Genomic DNA, 17,274 nt, shown 5'->3' with positions numbered 1-17,274 from the left:
AATCGGAATCATCAGTTTTCTTTAGGTAAATAAAGAACTAAATAAATGCTAACGGATGTGATGTCAGTTCCAAGTTCTCCTTTATTTGCACTAGATAAATAAATTAGTATGATGTCGAACCAAATTAAAAGTAACAAAATGACGATCTAATGGTAATATAGTAGCGTATCGTCGCGTGTGTTTTGGCACGGTGTTCGCCGTTTCTGCGCTAACGCAGCTGTCAGCGCCGTTTAATAAGAGTGATGTTCATAGCGATGCCAAAACTGCGACCTTAGTTATAACTGCTTTATTTGTACTAGGGTTAAACTTTACAAACAAACAAATACAAATATTTTATTCATATAACATTGTACACGGTAATTATTATTTAAATATACAATAGGATATACTAGGACATATAAACGTGTGCCTGAACTAGGATTCCCTGTGTAACTTTAAGAGCTTACTGTCTATATCACGCGGCCTGAATGAAGGATTGGCTAACTCGTACATTATAAATTGTTTTCTGTTAAAGTATCATATATTGTAGATGTGGGATATGAAACATACTAATTTAGTTAATTTTCTTAGTTAGGTTTAGAAACATGACATTTGGCAAGGTTGTTTTTTATGCAATGTTAATAAAGAGCGCGTTGTCGTCATAATCATCGACCGTATAGGACGTCCACTGTTGGGCATATGCCTCCTCGATCACAATGCGAGCGCGATGTAATATTTGAAAATTTCTTCTAAAATTGCATTACCTATTTGTAAACAGATTTATGCGAGTAAAAGCTAGTTATCAAATAATGTGTTCGTCTTTGCAGGCACAAGTCCCATCCCCTCACCGACGACGTTAGAAGTGCACAACCATTCAACGGACTCCATAGACATCGAGAAAAAAAAGAAAGAAGAACTCATAGCAAAAGTGAGTACGCCAAGTGTTATACCGTTTCATCCATTATTCATCATTTTGATATCGTTACGCTATTCTGTAATAGCGTAAAGTTATGTGGAGTGTTGAAATTTTCCAAATTAAATTAACGTTAGTTTTGGGTTCTTTTACGTCTAATTATCAATTATAGTCCATGGGAGTTAGAATTTTGGTGCGCGATTAAAGTGCTTCCTATAAATGACAGCCAAACGGGTGATTCTTCAGCGTCTTAACTACTGTTAATAACAATTGTTTTATATTTAACATGCACGTCGTCTGGCATCAACATTTACTACTAAAGCCACTGCAGCAGAGCCTCGATAGTCCGAACTCCATTGTATCCGCGCGCTTATCTTCGCGTTAAGATGTTTTGGGTGGTGTCCAGTCGTAATTTCTGTTTCGGAGAATCATCATCCCAGCCTATATACGTCCCACTGCTGGGCACAGGCCTCCTCTCAGAACAAGAGGGCTTGGGCCATAGTTCCCACGCGGGCCCAGTGCGGATTGGGAACTTCACACACACCATTGAATTGCTTCGCAGATTTGTGCAGGTTTCCTCACGATGTTTTCCTTCACCGCAAAGCTCGTGGTAAATCTCAAATGTAATTCCGCACATGAATTTCGAAAAACTCAGAGGTGCGAGCCGGGGCTTGAACCCACGACCCTCTGCTTGAGAGGCGATAGGTCAAACCACTAGGCCACCACGGCTTCGGAGTTCGGGTTTCGGAGAATGTCGACTTTAAATTGGATATGGTTTGGTTTCAACGTCTGCGGAAACTAGGGGGCTACTGCTAAATTCGAAGTTCGTATCGTGCCATCCAACTCAGATTCTTGTTACTATTAGCGTGAGCCAAGTTCGAAAATCGGACTGCGTAGAAGGCCAGGGACCGTAACCGAAACTAGGTTCTTAAGCTTTCGTGCGGCGTTTGCTCACATATCATTCTGTTGATTTGTCGTGGAAGTGGAAATTTGTTCACATTAAATATACTTCCCTTTGTGGGCTAATGTACAATTAAAAAAAAATATACACTAGAATTACCCTCGAATGCAAATACTACTATTTTTGATTTTACAACTATTAAACCATGGCTCAATCAAAGCTCTGTTGTAAAGTTTACTTTTACTTTAAATTTATGAGTGCCGCCATTTATTTCTACAATAATAAAGCAACGCTAAGAATCACCCAATTACATAATCGTAATCGATTATGTAGATTAATAAGTTACATGCCTTTTATATTAACAACTTAAACATAAAATGCCGTGTTCACATCCATGTAACCCATTAATATTTTAGCACACAGCGTCTTTTTCACGGCAAAACCATCATACGAATCCATGCATTTGTAATACTTAACGTGCGATTGAAAGAATGCAGTGCCCTGTATCTCCAAGCTTGCAAGTCTTAACAATATCGGTGTTTTGTTTCGTAAATTGAATGAGAAAATGAAACCAAACACTAATTTTATAAGACTAATATTGCGGGTTTATGGGTTCATTATTGCTCGTAGTCAACGTGCCTAGAATCGCTAATGCTAGAAGACGAGAGTGTCAATTGACCCCTCATATGCATAAAGATTGTGCTCAAGTAAGGGATATTTATATTTCACATGCGACGTGTAGCGTTGCCGCTTGCATAATGTAACTTATAAGTACCTGGGCGACAGAGCTTTACTCGGAGATATTTTTATAGCTACAACTCTAAGACACGCGTTTTCCCAATTCTCCGAAAACTAGCAAAAAAATAAATCGAAATCGTTAAATCCGTTTCTGATTTCCTCGAAATGAATATACAAGAATTGCTCGTCTAAAATTTGTAAATTAGTAGTGAGCGAACTTAGTCTCAGCTCTGAATGCTGACAATCGTACTGAGTACTGGAAGGCACTGGAAACCCCATAGCACCGAGTAGTTTCCCTGACAAGTAGAGTTGTGGATAACGCTCATTTCGAGGCTTAAAGACTCGAACCCTTAAGACTCCAGTCTTAAAGACTCTACTATATTTGGGAGTTAAATTGGCTTATTTTATGCGTATGGGTGTAATAAACCGTCTTTGCGGGCTTTGAGTCGTTAAGCCTCGAGAGTCTTTAGGGTTCGAGTCTTTAAGCCTCGAAATGAGCTTTTTTCACAACACTACTGACAAGACAGCCGAGTTACCTCACTATTAGTAGTTTATTTATATTCAGGATAACAACAGCCATAAATGTAATACAAGGAACATACAACATGGTTACATCACAAAAGCCCAATAACAGTTATCCATTAAGTTTTAAAATCTATGTCATCATAGTGGAAATGTTCACACCAGACACGCCAGCTCATGAACAATCTCTGACGCTAGTATGAGTCTTCTCTGTTACCAATAAATCGTAGCTGAGAGAGCTACAACGTTGACATGTTTAGGAAGCCTGTTTTGCATTTTAAAAAGTCCCTGTGTGCTTATATTTTAGGTTACAAAGGTCTTGGTATATCGCGCATATCAGAGAATGCACAATAAAGAACCGATCACATGATTGCGCGCAATTTTCTCGTGCGACCATGTCAATGGTTGTATGGACGTTATCCAGGTTTTTATACGTGTTGTCGATGCGTTCTGAAGCGCTACGAAACGAATGATTTAGGATTTTAGGTGCTTTAAAACAGTAGTATATGTTGTGAGCTGGTTTCTAGAAATGTCGTACGTGAAGGCATTTGTCGACTCGTCGATCGACCAAACCTGTTATACATGTATCTTTAAAAAAGCAACCGAGGCGCCCGATAAGTTGATAACTGACAATGAGTTCAGCGATAGCTGATTTTGTGAGACACCCTATCTCTCTTTCTTTCTCGCATCTCTCTAAACGCTAACTGGCCTATATTCTTAATATGGTCACACAAAAAGTATCGGACACATTCGCGTTGCCTTCATCATTGCGATGGACTATTTTTGAAATGAGATCACTTGATAACACTATTCGAGAGTTGTGAAAATATCAGCTGTAATTAATTTTGTTAATTAATCGAAAACTTAAGTAAGTAGTTTTGTACAGATACAGAGTATTTTACTATTTTCGAATGGTGTTTTGTAGTGATGTGATTTCAATAATCGATATCCTGTTCTCGTAGTATTTTATTCTTCAACGTAGGCGCATTAAAGACATTTTGCGACAAAATATAAATATTCAGTGTGGAATTAAATCGTGATACAAAATTAATGTTCAAGCTTAGTTGTTGATGTAATTTATTTTATTTATTTTTTATTTATTTATTTAGTTAAAATTACTCAGGGGCTTTTTCACCATCCATTGATTAGTATTAACTGACGGTTAAATGTGATGCCGTTTCCGTCTATTTAAACAAAACAAATAGAGACGGCATCACATTTAACCGTCAGTTAACACTAATCAATGGATGGTGAAACAGCCCCTAAGTTTGTGATTGAACGTCAACAAATTATGAACATTCTAAATGTTATCAGACTAATTTTAGCAAATGAATTACTGCATTGTTCAGAATTAACTGAGCTTAAAACACTAATTATGTACCGCAGTTTAATTATCATATCACACAGTAGTGGGATCAATAGAATTTGAGCCTTGTGTCACCCCTATAAAATTTCAAATTGTATGAATATTACAATTGTCAGACACAGGTCCCTTTAAGTTCTGACGCAGGAGAAACGGCCACAACCCCACCGCTCTTCCAAACCCGAACGTATGAACCCAAAACCAACGTGAGCCGCATTAAAAAGTGGTAAATGATGTGTGTATACTTTGCAGCCGGTTAAGCCGCTGCCACTGCGGGCGGTCAATTCCAGCGTGGTCAATAATAGCGCGTCTAACGTTAGTTCCTTGCTCAATAACTCCGCAGCATCCACCAATAGGTCAGTCCACTGACAATATTTATATAGATAATTATCATCATGCTGCCTGAGGGACGGTGCTTTGAATTAGATTCACTCTGGATGATGTTTGAACACAACTGGCCTGTCTGCTTAAAGCCATAATGTCTAACACAGAATCGCTCACCATCTACTTTTACCCAAGTCCTCCATTTGACAGAAAGAAGCGGTAAATGTGATGGTTATTCCGAATGTGTTATGCCTACCTTTCATTGCGAGCGGAGCGGATACGGACTCTGATACGTTGAACAAACAACGATCAACTGCATGGAAAGTAGGTACTTCAACTGAACCTCTACGGAGTTGGTTGTTGCAAGTTAAGTCCCTGCGGTGTCTGCTCCGCTCGCGTTAGAAGGTGGGCATTGGACAATGTTACCATTAGGGAGAGTCTATATAGATTTTTATGTTTATATGTATAAAAATAATTGAGCTGACATTGCCATAGTGGATTTCGTTCATAGCACCACATAAGGTTTTGTAGTAGTTGAAATTTGATCGAAAACAATTCCTATAAAGGCATGCAATGTTGTTTGGTTTGGTACACAAGGTAAAAGTCGCCCTCCTAGTACACCAAATCGTTTTTAAACTAAGTTAAATAGGTCAATCATTGCATAGCTTGTTAAAGAGTGTAGCAATTGTGTTCGATAGGTTCCTTAGATAAATAAGACGTCTAAAAGCGTTAGTGCTGGAGCGAAATTCTATCTCACTCTAACGACTAAAGCTTGCGCATAAGAGAGAAATAAAATTTCGTTGTTACCTTTATGTTAATAATATATTACTGCACTCGCACATAATATTATCTTCAATTGCTGCCAAGTATTTGTAAGATAAAAATCACATAAAGTCAAATGTTATCCATTTGGCCCTTGACAGCTTGTCTTGCCATTTCAATTTTATACGTCTAATTTGCAAATGTCAAAAAGTCGCAGTATTTCAGCAGACATTCTATCTTTTGATTTAGTTCTAAATCCAGAGGCAAATTGTCTAACGCACTGGCTACCGCAATCACTTCGCCATCTCTTTCTGTCCTCATGTTCATACCGATATAAAGAGACAGTGAAATGCGATTGTGCAAGCTAGTGGACAATAAGACCTCAGGGCCATTGCATGCTCAAATTTATATGTTGAAAGCAGCACACTGCAATTTATCAAACACAAGCTAAATTGTCGCTGTTAATTTCTCGAACATAATTTATTTATTACTTATTTCAGCCGGTTGTTTAATGCTCGTGTGGGCATAACAGCCGCGCCGATACTTTTACTCAATGTTGAACGACCAATACAAGTTTACACCTGTCCTGACCAATGACGCGTCAGTACTCAAGTCTCCGACGAATCCAATCAGTGTGATGTTGAACCACAGAACTTAAACTATAGTAATCTTAGCGAAGTGTATTTCCATACAGAAAATTATAACGGCTAAGATTGCTTGAGAATTAGTAGTTTAAGAGTCAATAGCAGCCTAAGGTATAAATTATACCTAAACTTCTTGGAAGATTCTGTGCACAATACGAAATCCTTAGAAAAATATTACTTGATTTTTTCGTAACGGCTACGGAACCCTATCTTGGGCGTGTCCGACATGCTCTTGGCCGGTTTTTTCTTATTAAGCTAAGACGTCGTTAAGACCTAGACTTGTAAGAATAATCACACAAGTTTCATTACATTACGCAACTTGCACGATATTTCTAGCAGGTCTAAACTGGGCTTTACAGACGAGAAAACAAATATATGGCTATTTAGCCAATCAGATGCCTTGCTTTTAGCTTTGCTTCCATTTGTATTTCTCTTACAATTAGTTCTGTGCGTTGCACTGACTCGCCCGCCATTTCGACAGGTGTCAACTTTGTAGCGGTACAGTGTTCGTGAGGATTGGCAAATTTCCTTTCGATACCCCATGTTTCACCTCTCTTTTAAAATCCTTTTGTCTTATGTAACAGATTATCTATGATGCCGTCTCTGTTTTTCTTTTCGATTGAACGCAAGGGGTGACACTCTTTCCCAGCCTGGATAACACCGACATGGAAATACCGGCCCTGCTTTTTGTGTACACGCCCATAGAAACTGACAGGAGCTTCTATGGGCGTGTACACGAAAAACAGGGTCGGTATTTCCATGTCGGTGTTATCCAGGCTGGGAAAGAGTGTCACCCAACAAAGACATCATCACAGGTATCTGTCTTATTTTTTAGATAGTATAAAACAAAGTCTCTTCACACCATCTGTTCCTCTGTATATAGCTAAGTTTAGACTTCGACACTTTACACGGTATACTCGGTGTATACACGAAGTAACTCTGTATGAACGCGGGTGATACGCGTGTATAGACAGATACTTCATGTATACACCAAATGTACCGTGTAAAGTATCGTAGTCTGTCTGAGCCTTTATATGTGAGTATTCATCAGTAGTGTAGTGATCTAAAAGGAATGTTTCTACATAAAGTATTGGTACATAATTAGCGACGCGACGCTCCCCGGCTTTAAAGGAGGCGAAAAATATGACGCTACCGCCTTTGGTTTATACTTTCTTTATTTTTCGCCTCTTTTTCAAACTTGCCCCCGTGCGATCGCTAGTGAGATAATAGGAAGTTAACAGAGAGTAGTGAAACGGGGTTAGACTCACGCCGCTGTCGTAGCAACAAAATCGCGGTACTCTCCCGGGCGCATGTAACACCAGTGTTGTCTCGACAGTATAAACAACACGGGCGTGTCGGGCGCGTCGACGCCGAACAAACAGCCGCCGGCGCCGAGTCCGCCGCACGCGCAGCACCCCCGGCAGCCTAACAACAACTCTGGTGAGTCACAATAATATATTGTACCCTGAAGCCGAGTTTAGACTTGCAAGAAAAATCGTGCAAGTTGCATTACATTGCGGCGCTCGATTGACCACTACAAACTCGTTGGCTTTTCGCCCTCGCAATGTAATGCAACTTGCACGATCTTTCTTGCAAGTCTAAACTCGGCTTGAGACTTGTCATGCCGCTAACGCACATATGCGTTAGTGAGTAGAGAATTATGACAGCGATACAGTCACATGCATTAATATCTAACACAGTGAAGCGTGAAAAAATATCTTACCGGCCCTAGAAATATTCTTATCAGATGTTTATGCACGCTTTGTTGTACCAGATTTTGGTGCTAGTAGTGGCTGCTCTGCGAGAGTCACTAGAACGAAAGTTCCCGGCTAGAATGCGTTGAAAGTGTCACAGATGTAGATTTTTAATGAGGGTATTTTGACAAGCGAAATATCGCTAGATGGCGTTAGTATCGAGAGATTAGTTTGACTTATTTTAAGCCCCGTTTAGACCATGCAATAGCTTGCATGCAAGTTGCTCTACATCGCAGACTGTTGAGAGACAATGAATTCAATGAGGGCTATCGCGTATGAATTCGCCACTAGAGGCGCTAGTGTAGCGTGAGGTCTCCGAAATGTCAAATCTCATAGTTTTTGGGTGAGCTACGCGGGTTTACTTATAATTAGAATAATTTTGTGAATATTTTGCAATATCTGAAAATAATTATGGCAAATATGCGTCCCGGGGCAATGAATGTCTGTGTTTTGAGACAGTTTTGTCTTTCGGAAACCTTTTTCCTCCCTTTTTTCCGAACAAAACGGGGACTATGCAACACTGTGGCATGCTCGATATTTTTATGGTACGGTTTTAAGGTGTATTAAATATGATTTTAATCTAAACTTTGTTTCACGCCCGTAATAACAGACTTTGAAAGCCATACTTAAAAACCTCACGCAACAGTGCGCCATCTAGTGAGACAAAAAACGATAGCCCTCATTGGTCAAACAAATACCGCAATTTAGTGAAACTTGCATGCAAGTTCTCGCATAGTCTATTTTTAAATGGGGCTTTAGTTCACAAACGTCACATTAATGTCATGATACTGGGCCAACTAGCCTGTCCCAGAAACATGTCCAAAGTTCCTCTTTAGCAGCACACGGTGCATTCGATGCGGTGAATTTGTATTGTGACAGCCCTAAGCGTCTCTATGTGTAAGTCGTCAGAGTTTTTTTTTTTTTATTCGACTGGATGGCAAACGAGCAAGTGGGTCTCCTGATGGTAAGAGATCACCACCACCCATAGACAACTGCAACACCTGGGTATTGCAGATGCGTTGCCAACCTAGAGGCCAAAGAAGGAATACCTCAAGTGCCAGTTATTTCGCCGGGTGTCTTACTCCACGCCGAAACACAACAGTGCAAGCACTGCTGCTTCACGGCAGGATTAGCGAGCAAGATGGTGGTAGCAATCCGGGCGGACCTTGCACAAGGTCCTACCACCTGCAAAAAAGTTTCGCTTTTAGTCTTATTCTTACCTGAATTGGTCTGGTGAAGCAGGGCTGCTCGCGGAATTCCTGTCGGAAGAGGTCTCCGGGCCATCGCCGGCACCGGAACCGCGCGTCTACGCCGCCAGTGAGTCTCGCACTAGTATCTGTGCCTCTACATTAGATCCGCAACTCAACCCTTTACTTGAGACCGTATCGTCTAACACGCCGGTGCTCGTAATCGCATTCGCCATCTCTTTCTACCCTCATCCTATACCAAGTTAAAGAAGTGGTAAAGCGATTTTGGTTCAGAGTGCGTTAGACAATAAGGTCTGTAGTCTGATTCCTGGACAGTTTAAACTGCAATGTGATTTAAAAGAAACAGGGTTTGCATGTGGGTGGAATTCAAAAGCTAGGCCATGTTTACCTGTAGTTAATCATACATAAGGAGTCACTAGAAAAGTTTCCGTTGTGACATAAAAATCATCCATGCAATTGTATTGTTGTCTATCGCACAATGGAAAAATCTTCATATTTCAAGTATTTTATTTTTTACCAACCACCCATTAGCTTTAGCATGCCGAGACAGCGTTCGTTTTTGCAAATTCAAATTCGGTGTGTCTGTTCGCGTATCTCTTGCTGGTTTATGCTGACAAAGACCTGCTAAGCTGGGTAGCTACGAATAAATATGATATTCACTAATAGCTCGGTCCTCACCGAGAGAACCAACTCGCGAAGCAGCCATTTTCGATTGGAAACTGAGCCGTGTGTCAAACAAAATCGTGCCACATGCGATTTTCTCAATGTAGACCCGGCTAATTTGGATTGTTTATTTTCTTGATTAGTTAGCCCAATGCCCATCACTGCTAAGCTATGATAATAAACGTGAATAACAATCGAGTTCTTATACATTTGATAAAAAAAAAGTGAACACAACTCTATTGTTAACGACGTGTTCAGAAAGTTTTGATGGAATTTTTGCTCAAAAGTATAAGTACTTGACTGTACGTATACAGAGAGCTGTTTAGCAAGTCTTTGAATAAGCAGCTTTATGCTGTGTCAATATCAAATAGCCGCGCCACACGATCATAGTAAAGCTTAGTGTGCTTACTATCTGTCAATTTGAGATACCGTATGACTAGATTCTGATAAGGGTCAATTTATACAGAGACGACGATAAGTCCCGACGACGATATGTACTTAAGGTACTTGAGATTAGTTGAGATACACTTGTATACTGAATAAAATACACCGAAACAACTGCCGGCTGCTCACATCTTAGTATAAATTGTCCTGAATCTTTCACCAAGTCACGTTCACTACCCACAAGAGGCACAGATATCTCATTGGCTAAGAGTTTCGAATTTGTAAAACGTAGTTGGTCCTGTAAGGTTCTTGTTACACCCTGCACGGTTGTTAGTTTAAATGGTGTTCCAGTTTGATATCGGAAAAGGGCATGCTTTTAGTTGAACTAAGAGTTGTTTTTGTAGTCTGGAAGTATGAATGCAATTGGCTGTGAAAAACTCATGAATATAATTAATTGGAAACTCCTACGGTTTTTATTCGATGAATTTAACTATACTGATTCAAGGATTAATTTATTAAAATTTAATAACTTCCGCGTCTTACACGAATAAACAACCATTAACCATTGGATGGAACCTTAGATTGTTGAATTCTTTATAAAAAAAATATTTTTTTTTTTCGAACAGTTTTTTTTTTATCCAGCCGTCAGAACTTTATTATTATTATAATGCACAGACGCACTTTTGATTAAATTTTCTAGCAGTATAGAGTATAGAGGTACAGAGATATTAGCACTAGCACACATCACTAGTCAAACACAACAAGCTCTACTCACCTTACTCGCGCGTTATCACCGCAGCGCATTGTTTACAAATAAACGACGCTATCACCGAGTGAATGGGCTGCGATAATAGCTTTTTACTCGTCGTCGGCCGCCATTGGCTTCCCGCCAGCCTGCGCCCGCGCCGCCTGGCGCCGCGCCAGCCAGCCGCGCAGTCGCCGCCTCCGCCGCTCGCTCACAACACGCAAAAGACAAAACCGCGACACCAAAAAAAAAAAAGAAAAGTAACCATGATTTCCCGCCTAAATACCGGATAATTTTTTTGAACATGGACGATGGTAATTAGATTCGTGTGTGCATGAGTTTTTCACGGTGTTCCACGGGACTGTGGTATGTTTTCGATGTGTTGCGTATTTAGTAGTTATCCGTTTTTGTTTTCTATAAAAGCGGAGTTCAGTGCTGGGTTATGTAATTGTGTGTTTTGTGATTGTTTTGAAGTGGGTGCGAGGTGTTTGCATTTGCGACTAGTCACGTGTGCGGGCTCCATCATACACGTCGACGACTTGTTAATCGCAAACGTCACTTTCACCTGCGTGCAAATGCCACAAAGGAAACATCGAAACGGATTAGTTTTTTTTTTTAATTTCACGCGTCGCAAATGCATTTACGTTTGTTGAAACTGACTGCGATGACTCAGGTTTGTTCTCAGATGTTGCACGATGTCGCGCATTTTTTAAGATTCTCATGTTTGCCTAAAACTGTTCGCGTACGCGAATGACGTTCACTATTAGGTAAGCGATCAAATGGAACTAGCTAATTGTGTATGAATTTGTTTTTTATACGTCCAATTCGCTGTATCACTTCCGTGAAACTTGTATACTGTGCTGCCAAAAAATTGTTGCCATGTCATACGTAGGAGGACGCAGACAATTTTATGAATTTATATTTATGAATTGCCAAAAACGAGTAAAATAAACTGACCCACCTATTACTGTTTGAACTGGCCTCATTTTAATAGTACAGTAATTGCTAAAAGATCCGCACTGTAGGTCGTTGCACTGATTTCTTGGAAACAGTTTATAGTTCCAGTGAACTTGTTTTACATACAGATAGTGGATAGTGCATGTGAAAGATGACCGGTAATATACCAGCGTTTTTAAATCGTGCATGAATTGTTTTATTTGCTACATGTTATGTCTATTGAAGGTTAATATTTTTACTTATACAATATTATAATGTACCCACTTGTATCCAAATTCATAATATACGAACGACGTGAAAAAAAATGTCAAATATTTCCTTGGTTTGCTGAATTGCTTGATTTGATTTATTATATTACTTTTTTAATGTCAATTCGATTCTTGGGTCACCGCAGAACCGTGTCGAAATGACATTTTACAACATTTGATAAACATTGTGTAGTTAGACAAATTATTTACTATGGTAAGGTTTCAAGGTGGCCCAGCGATCAAATTGATTGACTGAACATTTGTAATGTAAGAAATTGTTCAAATATGTATTACTACAAGCACTAATGCTTTCTTTTGGTACAGAGTTCATATATTGTCTTATTCAATCTGAATCGCAATCGTTTTCTGCTTCTCTTTCTGCCGTCATCCTATATCACTTGACAGAAAGAAATGATGAAACCGATTGTGACTTAGAGTGCATTAAACAATATGGCCTCAGGCTTAGAGAAACCGGGTTTATAATTATCGAGTCCTTGTACCTACTAATCACGACTTAGGTATTGCTACAATTGCTTCCACGTTTCTGCCACACTGCGGCGGCCGCTACGGCAGTCTACCCGTAACAACAGTCGATGCAATGTTGCCGAAACATCGAAGTAACTTCGCCTTCTATAAAATACGTTATATTTAAATTAAAAAAGTTGTACGGCCCTCATGCAATTCCCTGACACTGGTTCAGGCTAGACTCTAGACATCACTCGACGTTTTTTATCAGCGAAACGGTTGTTGTTTCAGAAATAGTGGAGAATGGTCCCGCGTCGCTCGCAGCAGCGCATCCCATCGCTCTGACCCCGGCGCCCACGCAGCCCCCACCCCCTGTAAGTATCTTTAAGGCTCTGCATACAACTACAAAAATATTGATACGGCCAAGGTTACAAAAGTATGTATACACTACTTTTTTGACTTAATATTAAGGTAATATTTTTGACAATTTGGCCTTGTTAATATCTTTCTAGTTGACTGTACAAGGTGTCTTAAAATTAACCCGAAATGTTTGAAATGATAGGGCCAGTTTGACTGAATATAACACCCCTATAATTGTTGTTGACAAATGTGTACTTATATACATTGAGCGATGTTTAAAGTGTAACGTAACTGCATTCTGCAACAAAAACTGCCATCAAAAACCTTTTCATTAATGATTAAACTAACCCAAACACCTGCTGAAATATTTTGGATAAATTTTAAGACAACATGTATAAAGAAATCTCTTATATCTGTGTGCCCATGTGTCACAGATGTTCTGTATCACAGAAAACAATAAATTTGGGTCCACGTTTTTATCATTTATAGCATGTTGTAACGTATTATGCAGAAATACTCGAGAAGCTACAGCTGCCAAATTTGAAAATGTTCATGGTGTAGTTACATTTACGAATTGTCCTACTGTTCCAGACGTCAAAAAGCTCGTCAGGCGTATCGTCCGCCGCGACGTTGGAGCCCGCGACGTCGCCGATCACGGTGAACGGGCCCTCGCACGCGCCGCACACGCCACACCAGACGCATACGCCACACCAGACGCACACGCCGCATCAGACGCATACGCCGCATCCCACGCACACGCCGCATCCTACACATCCCACGCACGCGCCGCACACGCCGCAGCATGTTGTCAATAAGTGAGTATTATGATTTAATCTTGTCGGGCGTGACTTTGAACGTGACGCTGTCGATTATGGTGACATTACAATGCGTCTTGTCGGACAAGCTTTGTCCATCAGCTCAAGGTCGCTTCGCGAGCGACGGAGAGAGCTAAGCTCGGAGCTTCTCTAGGGATCGAATCCGGAACGAAGTAGTTCGTCAGAGAACCAAAGTCACCGACATAGCTCAATGCATTAGCAAGCTGAAATGACAGAGTGGAGGCATCGGCATCGGTAGCCATTTTCGATGCAACTTTAAGCCCTACTTTGAACAAAATCATGCGTCATTTGCTTACCGCGCGAGGCGGCTCACTTAGTGGAGACCCAGCTTAATGTCAACGTAAATAAATCTGCGTTATAACTCCGCAAAAAATAACCGAAACAGATGCGGAGACAGAGGTACGATTTCTTACGAAAGTTGTGCAGTTACAATCTTAGATCAGTGTTTGAGGTTATGTTTTTTTGTGCAGCGGGCGAGTGGGCGAGGCGCCGCCGCCGCTGCTGGCCGGCGCGGGCGGCACCGCCTCGCTCAAGAGCATGGCGCAGGAGGCCGTGCAGCGCGCGGGGCTCGCGCACCAGGGACAGGTACACGAATACGAATAATTTGTACTGTGATCATTGTCGCCGAAAATACTCGCATGCGCATGTACTCACTTTGAAATTTTAAGGGGCTCTTTCACCATCCATTGATTAGTCTTAACTGACTGTTAAATGTGATGCCGTCTCTAACCGTCAGTTAAGACTAATCAATAGATGGTGAAGCAGCCCCTAAGACTTTATTATCGTGAGGTTTACAGTGAAGGAAAGCATCGCGAGGAAACCTGCACAAATCAGCGAAGCAATTCAATAGTGTGTGTGAAGTTCCCAATCTGCACTGGGCCCGCCTGGGAACTACGGCCCAAACACTCATTGTAAAAGGAGTCCTGTGCCCATCAGTGGGACATATATAGGCTGGCATGTTGATGATAAATGAAGAAAAAAATAACCGTCTACTATGTTGTTTAAGTTTGGTTGTGTGTTAACAGCAGAGCGCGCGGCGCGGAGCTGCCCTGTCGCAGGCGCACATCCCGCCGCTACTGGGCGTGGCGCCGCTCGGCCCGCTGCCTCTCAACTCCGTGAGTGCATTACACCCCACTAGTGTATTATTTCGTTAAGTGCCGATAAACTTGCATTCACTTGGTAACAGAGGGCCTACTCCGAGATTCGAAAATCGAAGTTCGTATCGTATCGTACCCTGTATTATTGAATACGAGAGTGAGAGGGAACGGTACGATACGAACTTCGATTTTCGAATTTCGTAGTAGCCCCCCAGCCACGAGCGAAGCGAGGAGAACGCGCTAGCGAAGCGCCAGGACCTAATAAAGTTAGGAAATCATTTGGCCCCTACCAGTGCTGGTTATGTACGGGGACATGGAACAAGGGGTCACGCCTTTGACGCGGTACAATTTAAACGTCGATCAATGTTTGCAAATCAAATAACATATTATTATCCTGAAAAACATCAACATTAACTACAGGTCCAAAGGTTGCTACGAACATTTACAAGATCGGGCTATGCAACGCTTTAAGTCTAGTAAATGCTCATCAAAAATCAAAAATTATTATCCAAGATGATGGACGAATGCTGAACAGAAAAGCTCAAAGGAAATTTATCGTCTTTTCGCTTGAATGCTGGCCAAAATGCTCCTGTTTAATTTGCGAGTTTTTACCTGTAATGTAACATTCGCTAGAATGCTCATCACTTGTAAGCGAATGTTCAAGTTTATCAGCACCTTTACGGTACATCTATTTTACTTATCGAAAATACAAACTGAGATATGGATGCACAGAAAATCCAGAAAAAGAGACCAGCACTGGGAATCGAACCCAGGACCTCAGCAATCCGTGCTGCGTGCTATAACCCCTACACCACTGCTGGACAGGAATCTAGACACGATTTTTTCCTATGCATACATATCTCAGGTTACTTATTTCTACTATGCTACTTAAGCAGCAGCATTAGCGACATCTATGTTTCGTCGACAGACGTCACACTCTTTCGGAACTAACCGCTTACCCAGACAAGAGATGTCGCTATTAAGCAATCAAATTATCGAAATCCAGGGAATCGAACCCCAGTGCTGGTCTCTTTTTCTGGTTTTTCTGTGCATCCATGTCTCAGTTTGTATTTTCGATATGGTTTCGCGGGATACCCGTAAAAGTAACAAATTTGGAGTTGAAATAAAAAATACAAAAAGACTCCTAAAACCAATCATAATCTATTTTACTTGTTATCCTCGCACTAGCTTTTAAAATAGAAATACCCGAAAACAGCCGAAACTAAAGCCCCATGTAGACCATTTGCATTACATCGCAGACTATTGAAGGACAATAAATTCAGTTGATCAAACAAACTACGCAATGTAGTGAAACTTGCATGCAAGTTCTCGCATAGTCTAAATGCGGCTATAGTGATAAAGTGAAGTCGGTAATTCCTCCTACCACCAACGTTTAACCTTCGCCTGCGTGTTGCAGGAGCATCAGCTCCAGTTCCAGATGATGGAGTCGTCGTTCTACCACATGCCGCACCCCAGCGACTCGTCGCGCGCGCGGCCCTACCTGCCGAGGAACATCTGCCAGACCCCGCAGTACTATAACCAGGTATAAATAAAGCACACATCCTAATACCACTTAAATGACAGATATCTGTGGTGCAAAATGTTTGCTCAAGTAAATAAACAGAGAAAGCATTAGAAGACCTAGAGTAAATAGGCTGTTGCTGATCTGTTAAGATAATACACTTTTGGTCTCGTGCACTTTTCACTAGGTGAAATAGGGGTCTACACGTGCCAGTTTTATGTAAGAAAAAAAAAGCCTTCGGCATAGGTCTTAGAGCACCTCCGCTAGCACGTTCGGCTCCGGCAACGATTCACTAAGCTCTTAAGCTATGCCTACGCATATCCCACAGTAGTCACTTCTATGCCAGTGACACGTATACGTGTCACAGACGTAATACATTCCGGTGCCAGTGACACAACGTCTGTGACTTTTTAGTTCTTACTCCTGTGCCAGTGACACGCACGACACGTTGCCGGAGCCGAATGCGATCCACTTAGCTCTTACGCTAGGCATAGCGCATATCCCACAGCAGTCACAAATACGTGTCACTGGCATAGGTGTAAGAACTAAACGGTCACAGACGTTGTGTCACTGGGGCCGATTGTGCTACGCACCACGGGGATGGTTACAGACAGGGATCGAGTTTAGCGACCTGCTTGAGTGTAACAGACCTAACAATGTTTGCTCCTTTAAACTAAAAGTTGTGCTGTTTTTGGGCTGTTATTTTACGGCTAAAAAAATACACATAACTGGCATGGCACGTAAAGTTATCAAAGAATGAAGGCCACATGTTTCAACGCAATTATACGTATTTTGTATTTGAACGCACTAACTAATTTGCAGTTGATCCATTTTCTACATCTACTCCTGTCACAAGTTCTGTATGCTTATTATGTATGAAGGGTAAATC

General features: G+C 41.1%; 1 protein-coding gene across 7 annotated transcripts in view; it reads left to right on the top strand.

Moving 5' to 3' along the window:
• Not3 (CCR4-associated factor Not3) overlaps nucleotides 1-17,274 on the top strand; it is a 35,063-nt gene that overhangs the window by 13,999 nt on the left and 3,790 nt on the right. For 2 of the 7 annotated variants that reach the window (XM_074100937.1, XM_074100942.1), the window contains exons 6-14: nucleotides 807-907; nucleotides 4,669-4,772; nucleotides 7,483-7,586; nucleotides 9,140-9,217; nucleotides 12,862-12,944; nucleotides 13,522-13,745; nucleotides 14,237-14,351; nucleotides 14,792-14,881; nucleotides 16,281-16,406. In XM_074100937.1, the coding sequence (XP_073957038.1) occupies nucleotides 807-907; nucleotides 4,669-4,772; nucleotides 7,483-7,586; nucleotides 9,140-9,217; nucleotides 12,862-12,944; nucleotides 13,522-13,745; nucleotides 14,237-14,351; nucleotides 14,792-14,881; nucleotides 16,281-16,406 (1,025 nt within the window). The remainder of the gene's footprint in view (nucleotides 1-806; nucleotides 908-4,668; nucleotides 4,773-7,482; nucleotides 7,587-9,139; nucleotides 9,218-12,861; nucleotides 12,945-13,521; nucleotides 13,746-14,236; nucleotides 14,352-14,791; nucleotides 14,882-16,280; nucleotides 16,407-17,274) is intronic. The other 5 variants (XM_074100943.1, XM_074100944.1, XM_074100938.1 and 2 more) reach the window with 4 other exon arrangements.

Source organism: Choristoneura fumiferana, chromosome 17 (genome assembly GCF_025370935.1).
Source record: "Choristoneura fumiferana chromosome 17, NRCan_CFum_1, whole genome shotgun sequence".
Taxonomy (NCBI): Eukaryota; Metazoa; Arthropoda; class Insecta; order Lepidoptera; family Tortricidae; genus Choristoneura; species Choristoneura fumiferana.
The sequence above is the reverse complement of the archived record's forward strand: the minus strand, read 5'-3'. Positions and strand labels throughout refer to the sequence as shown.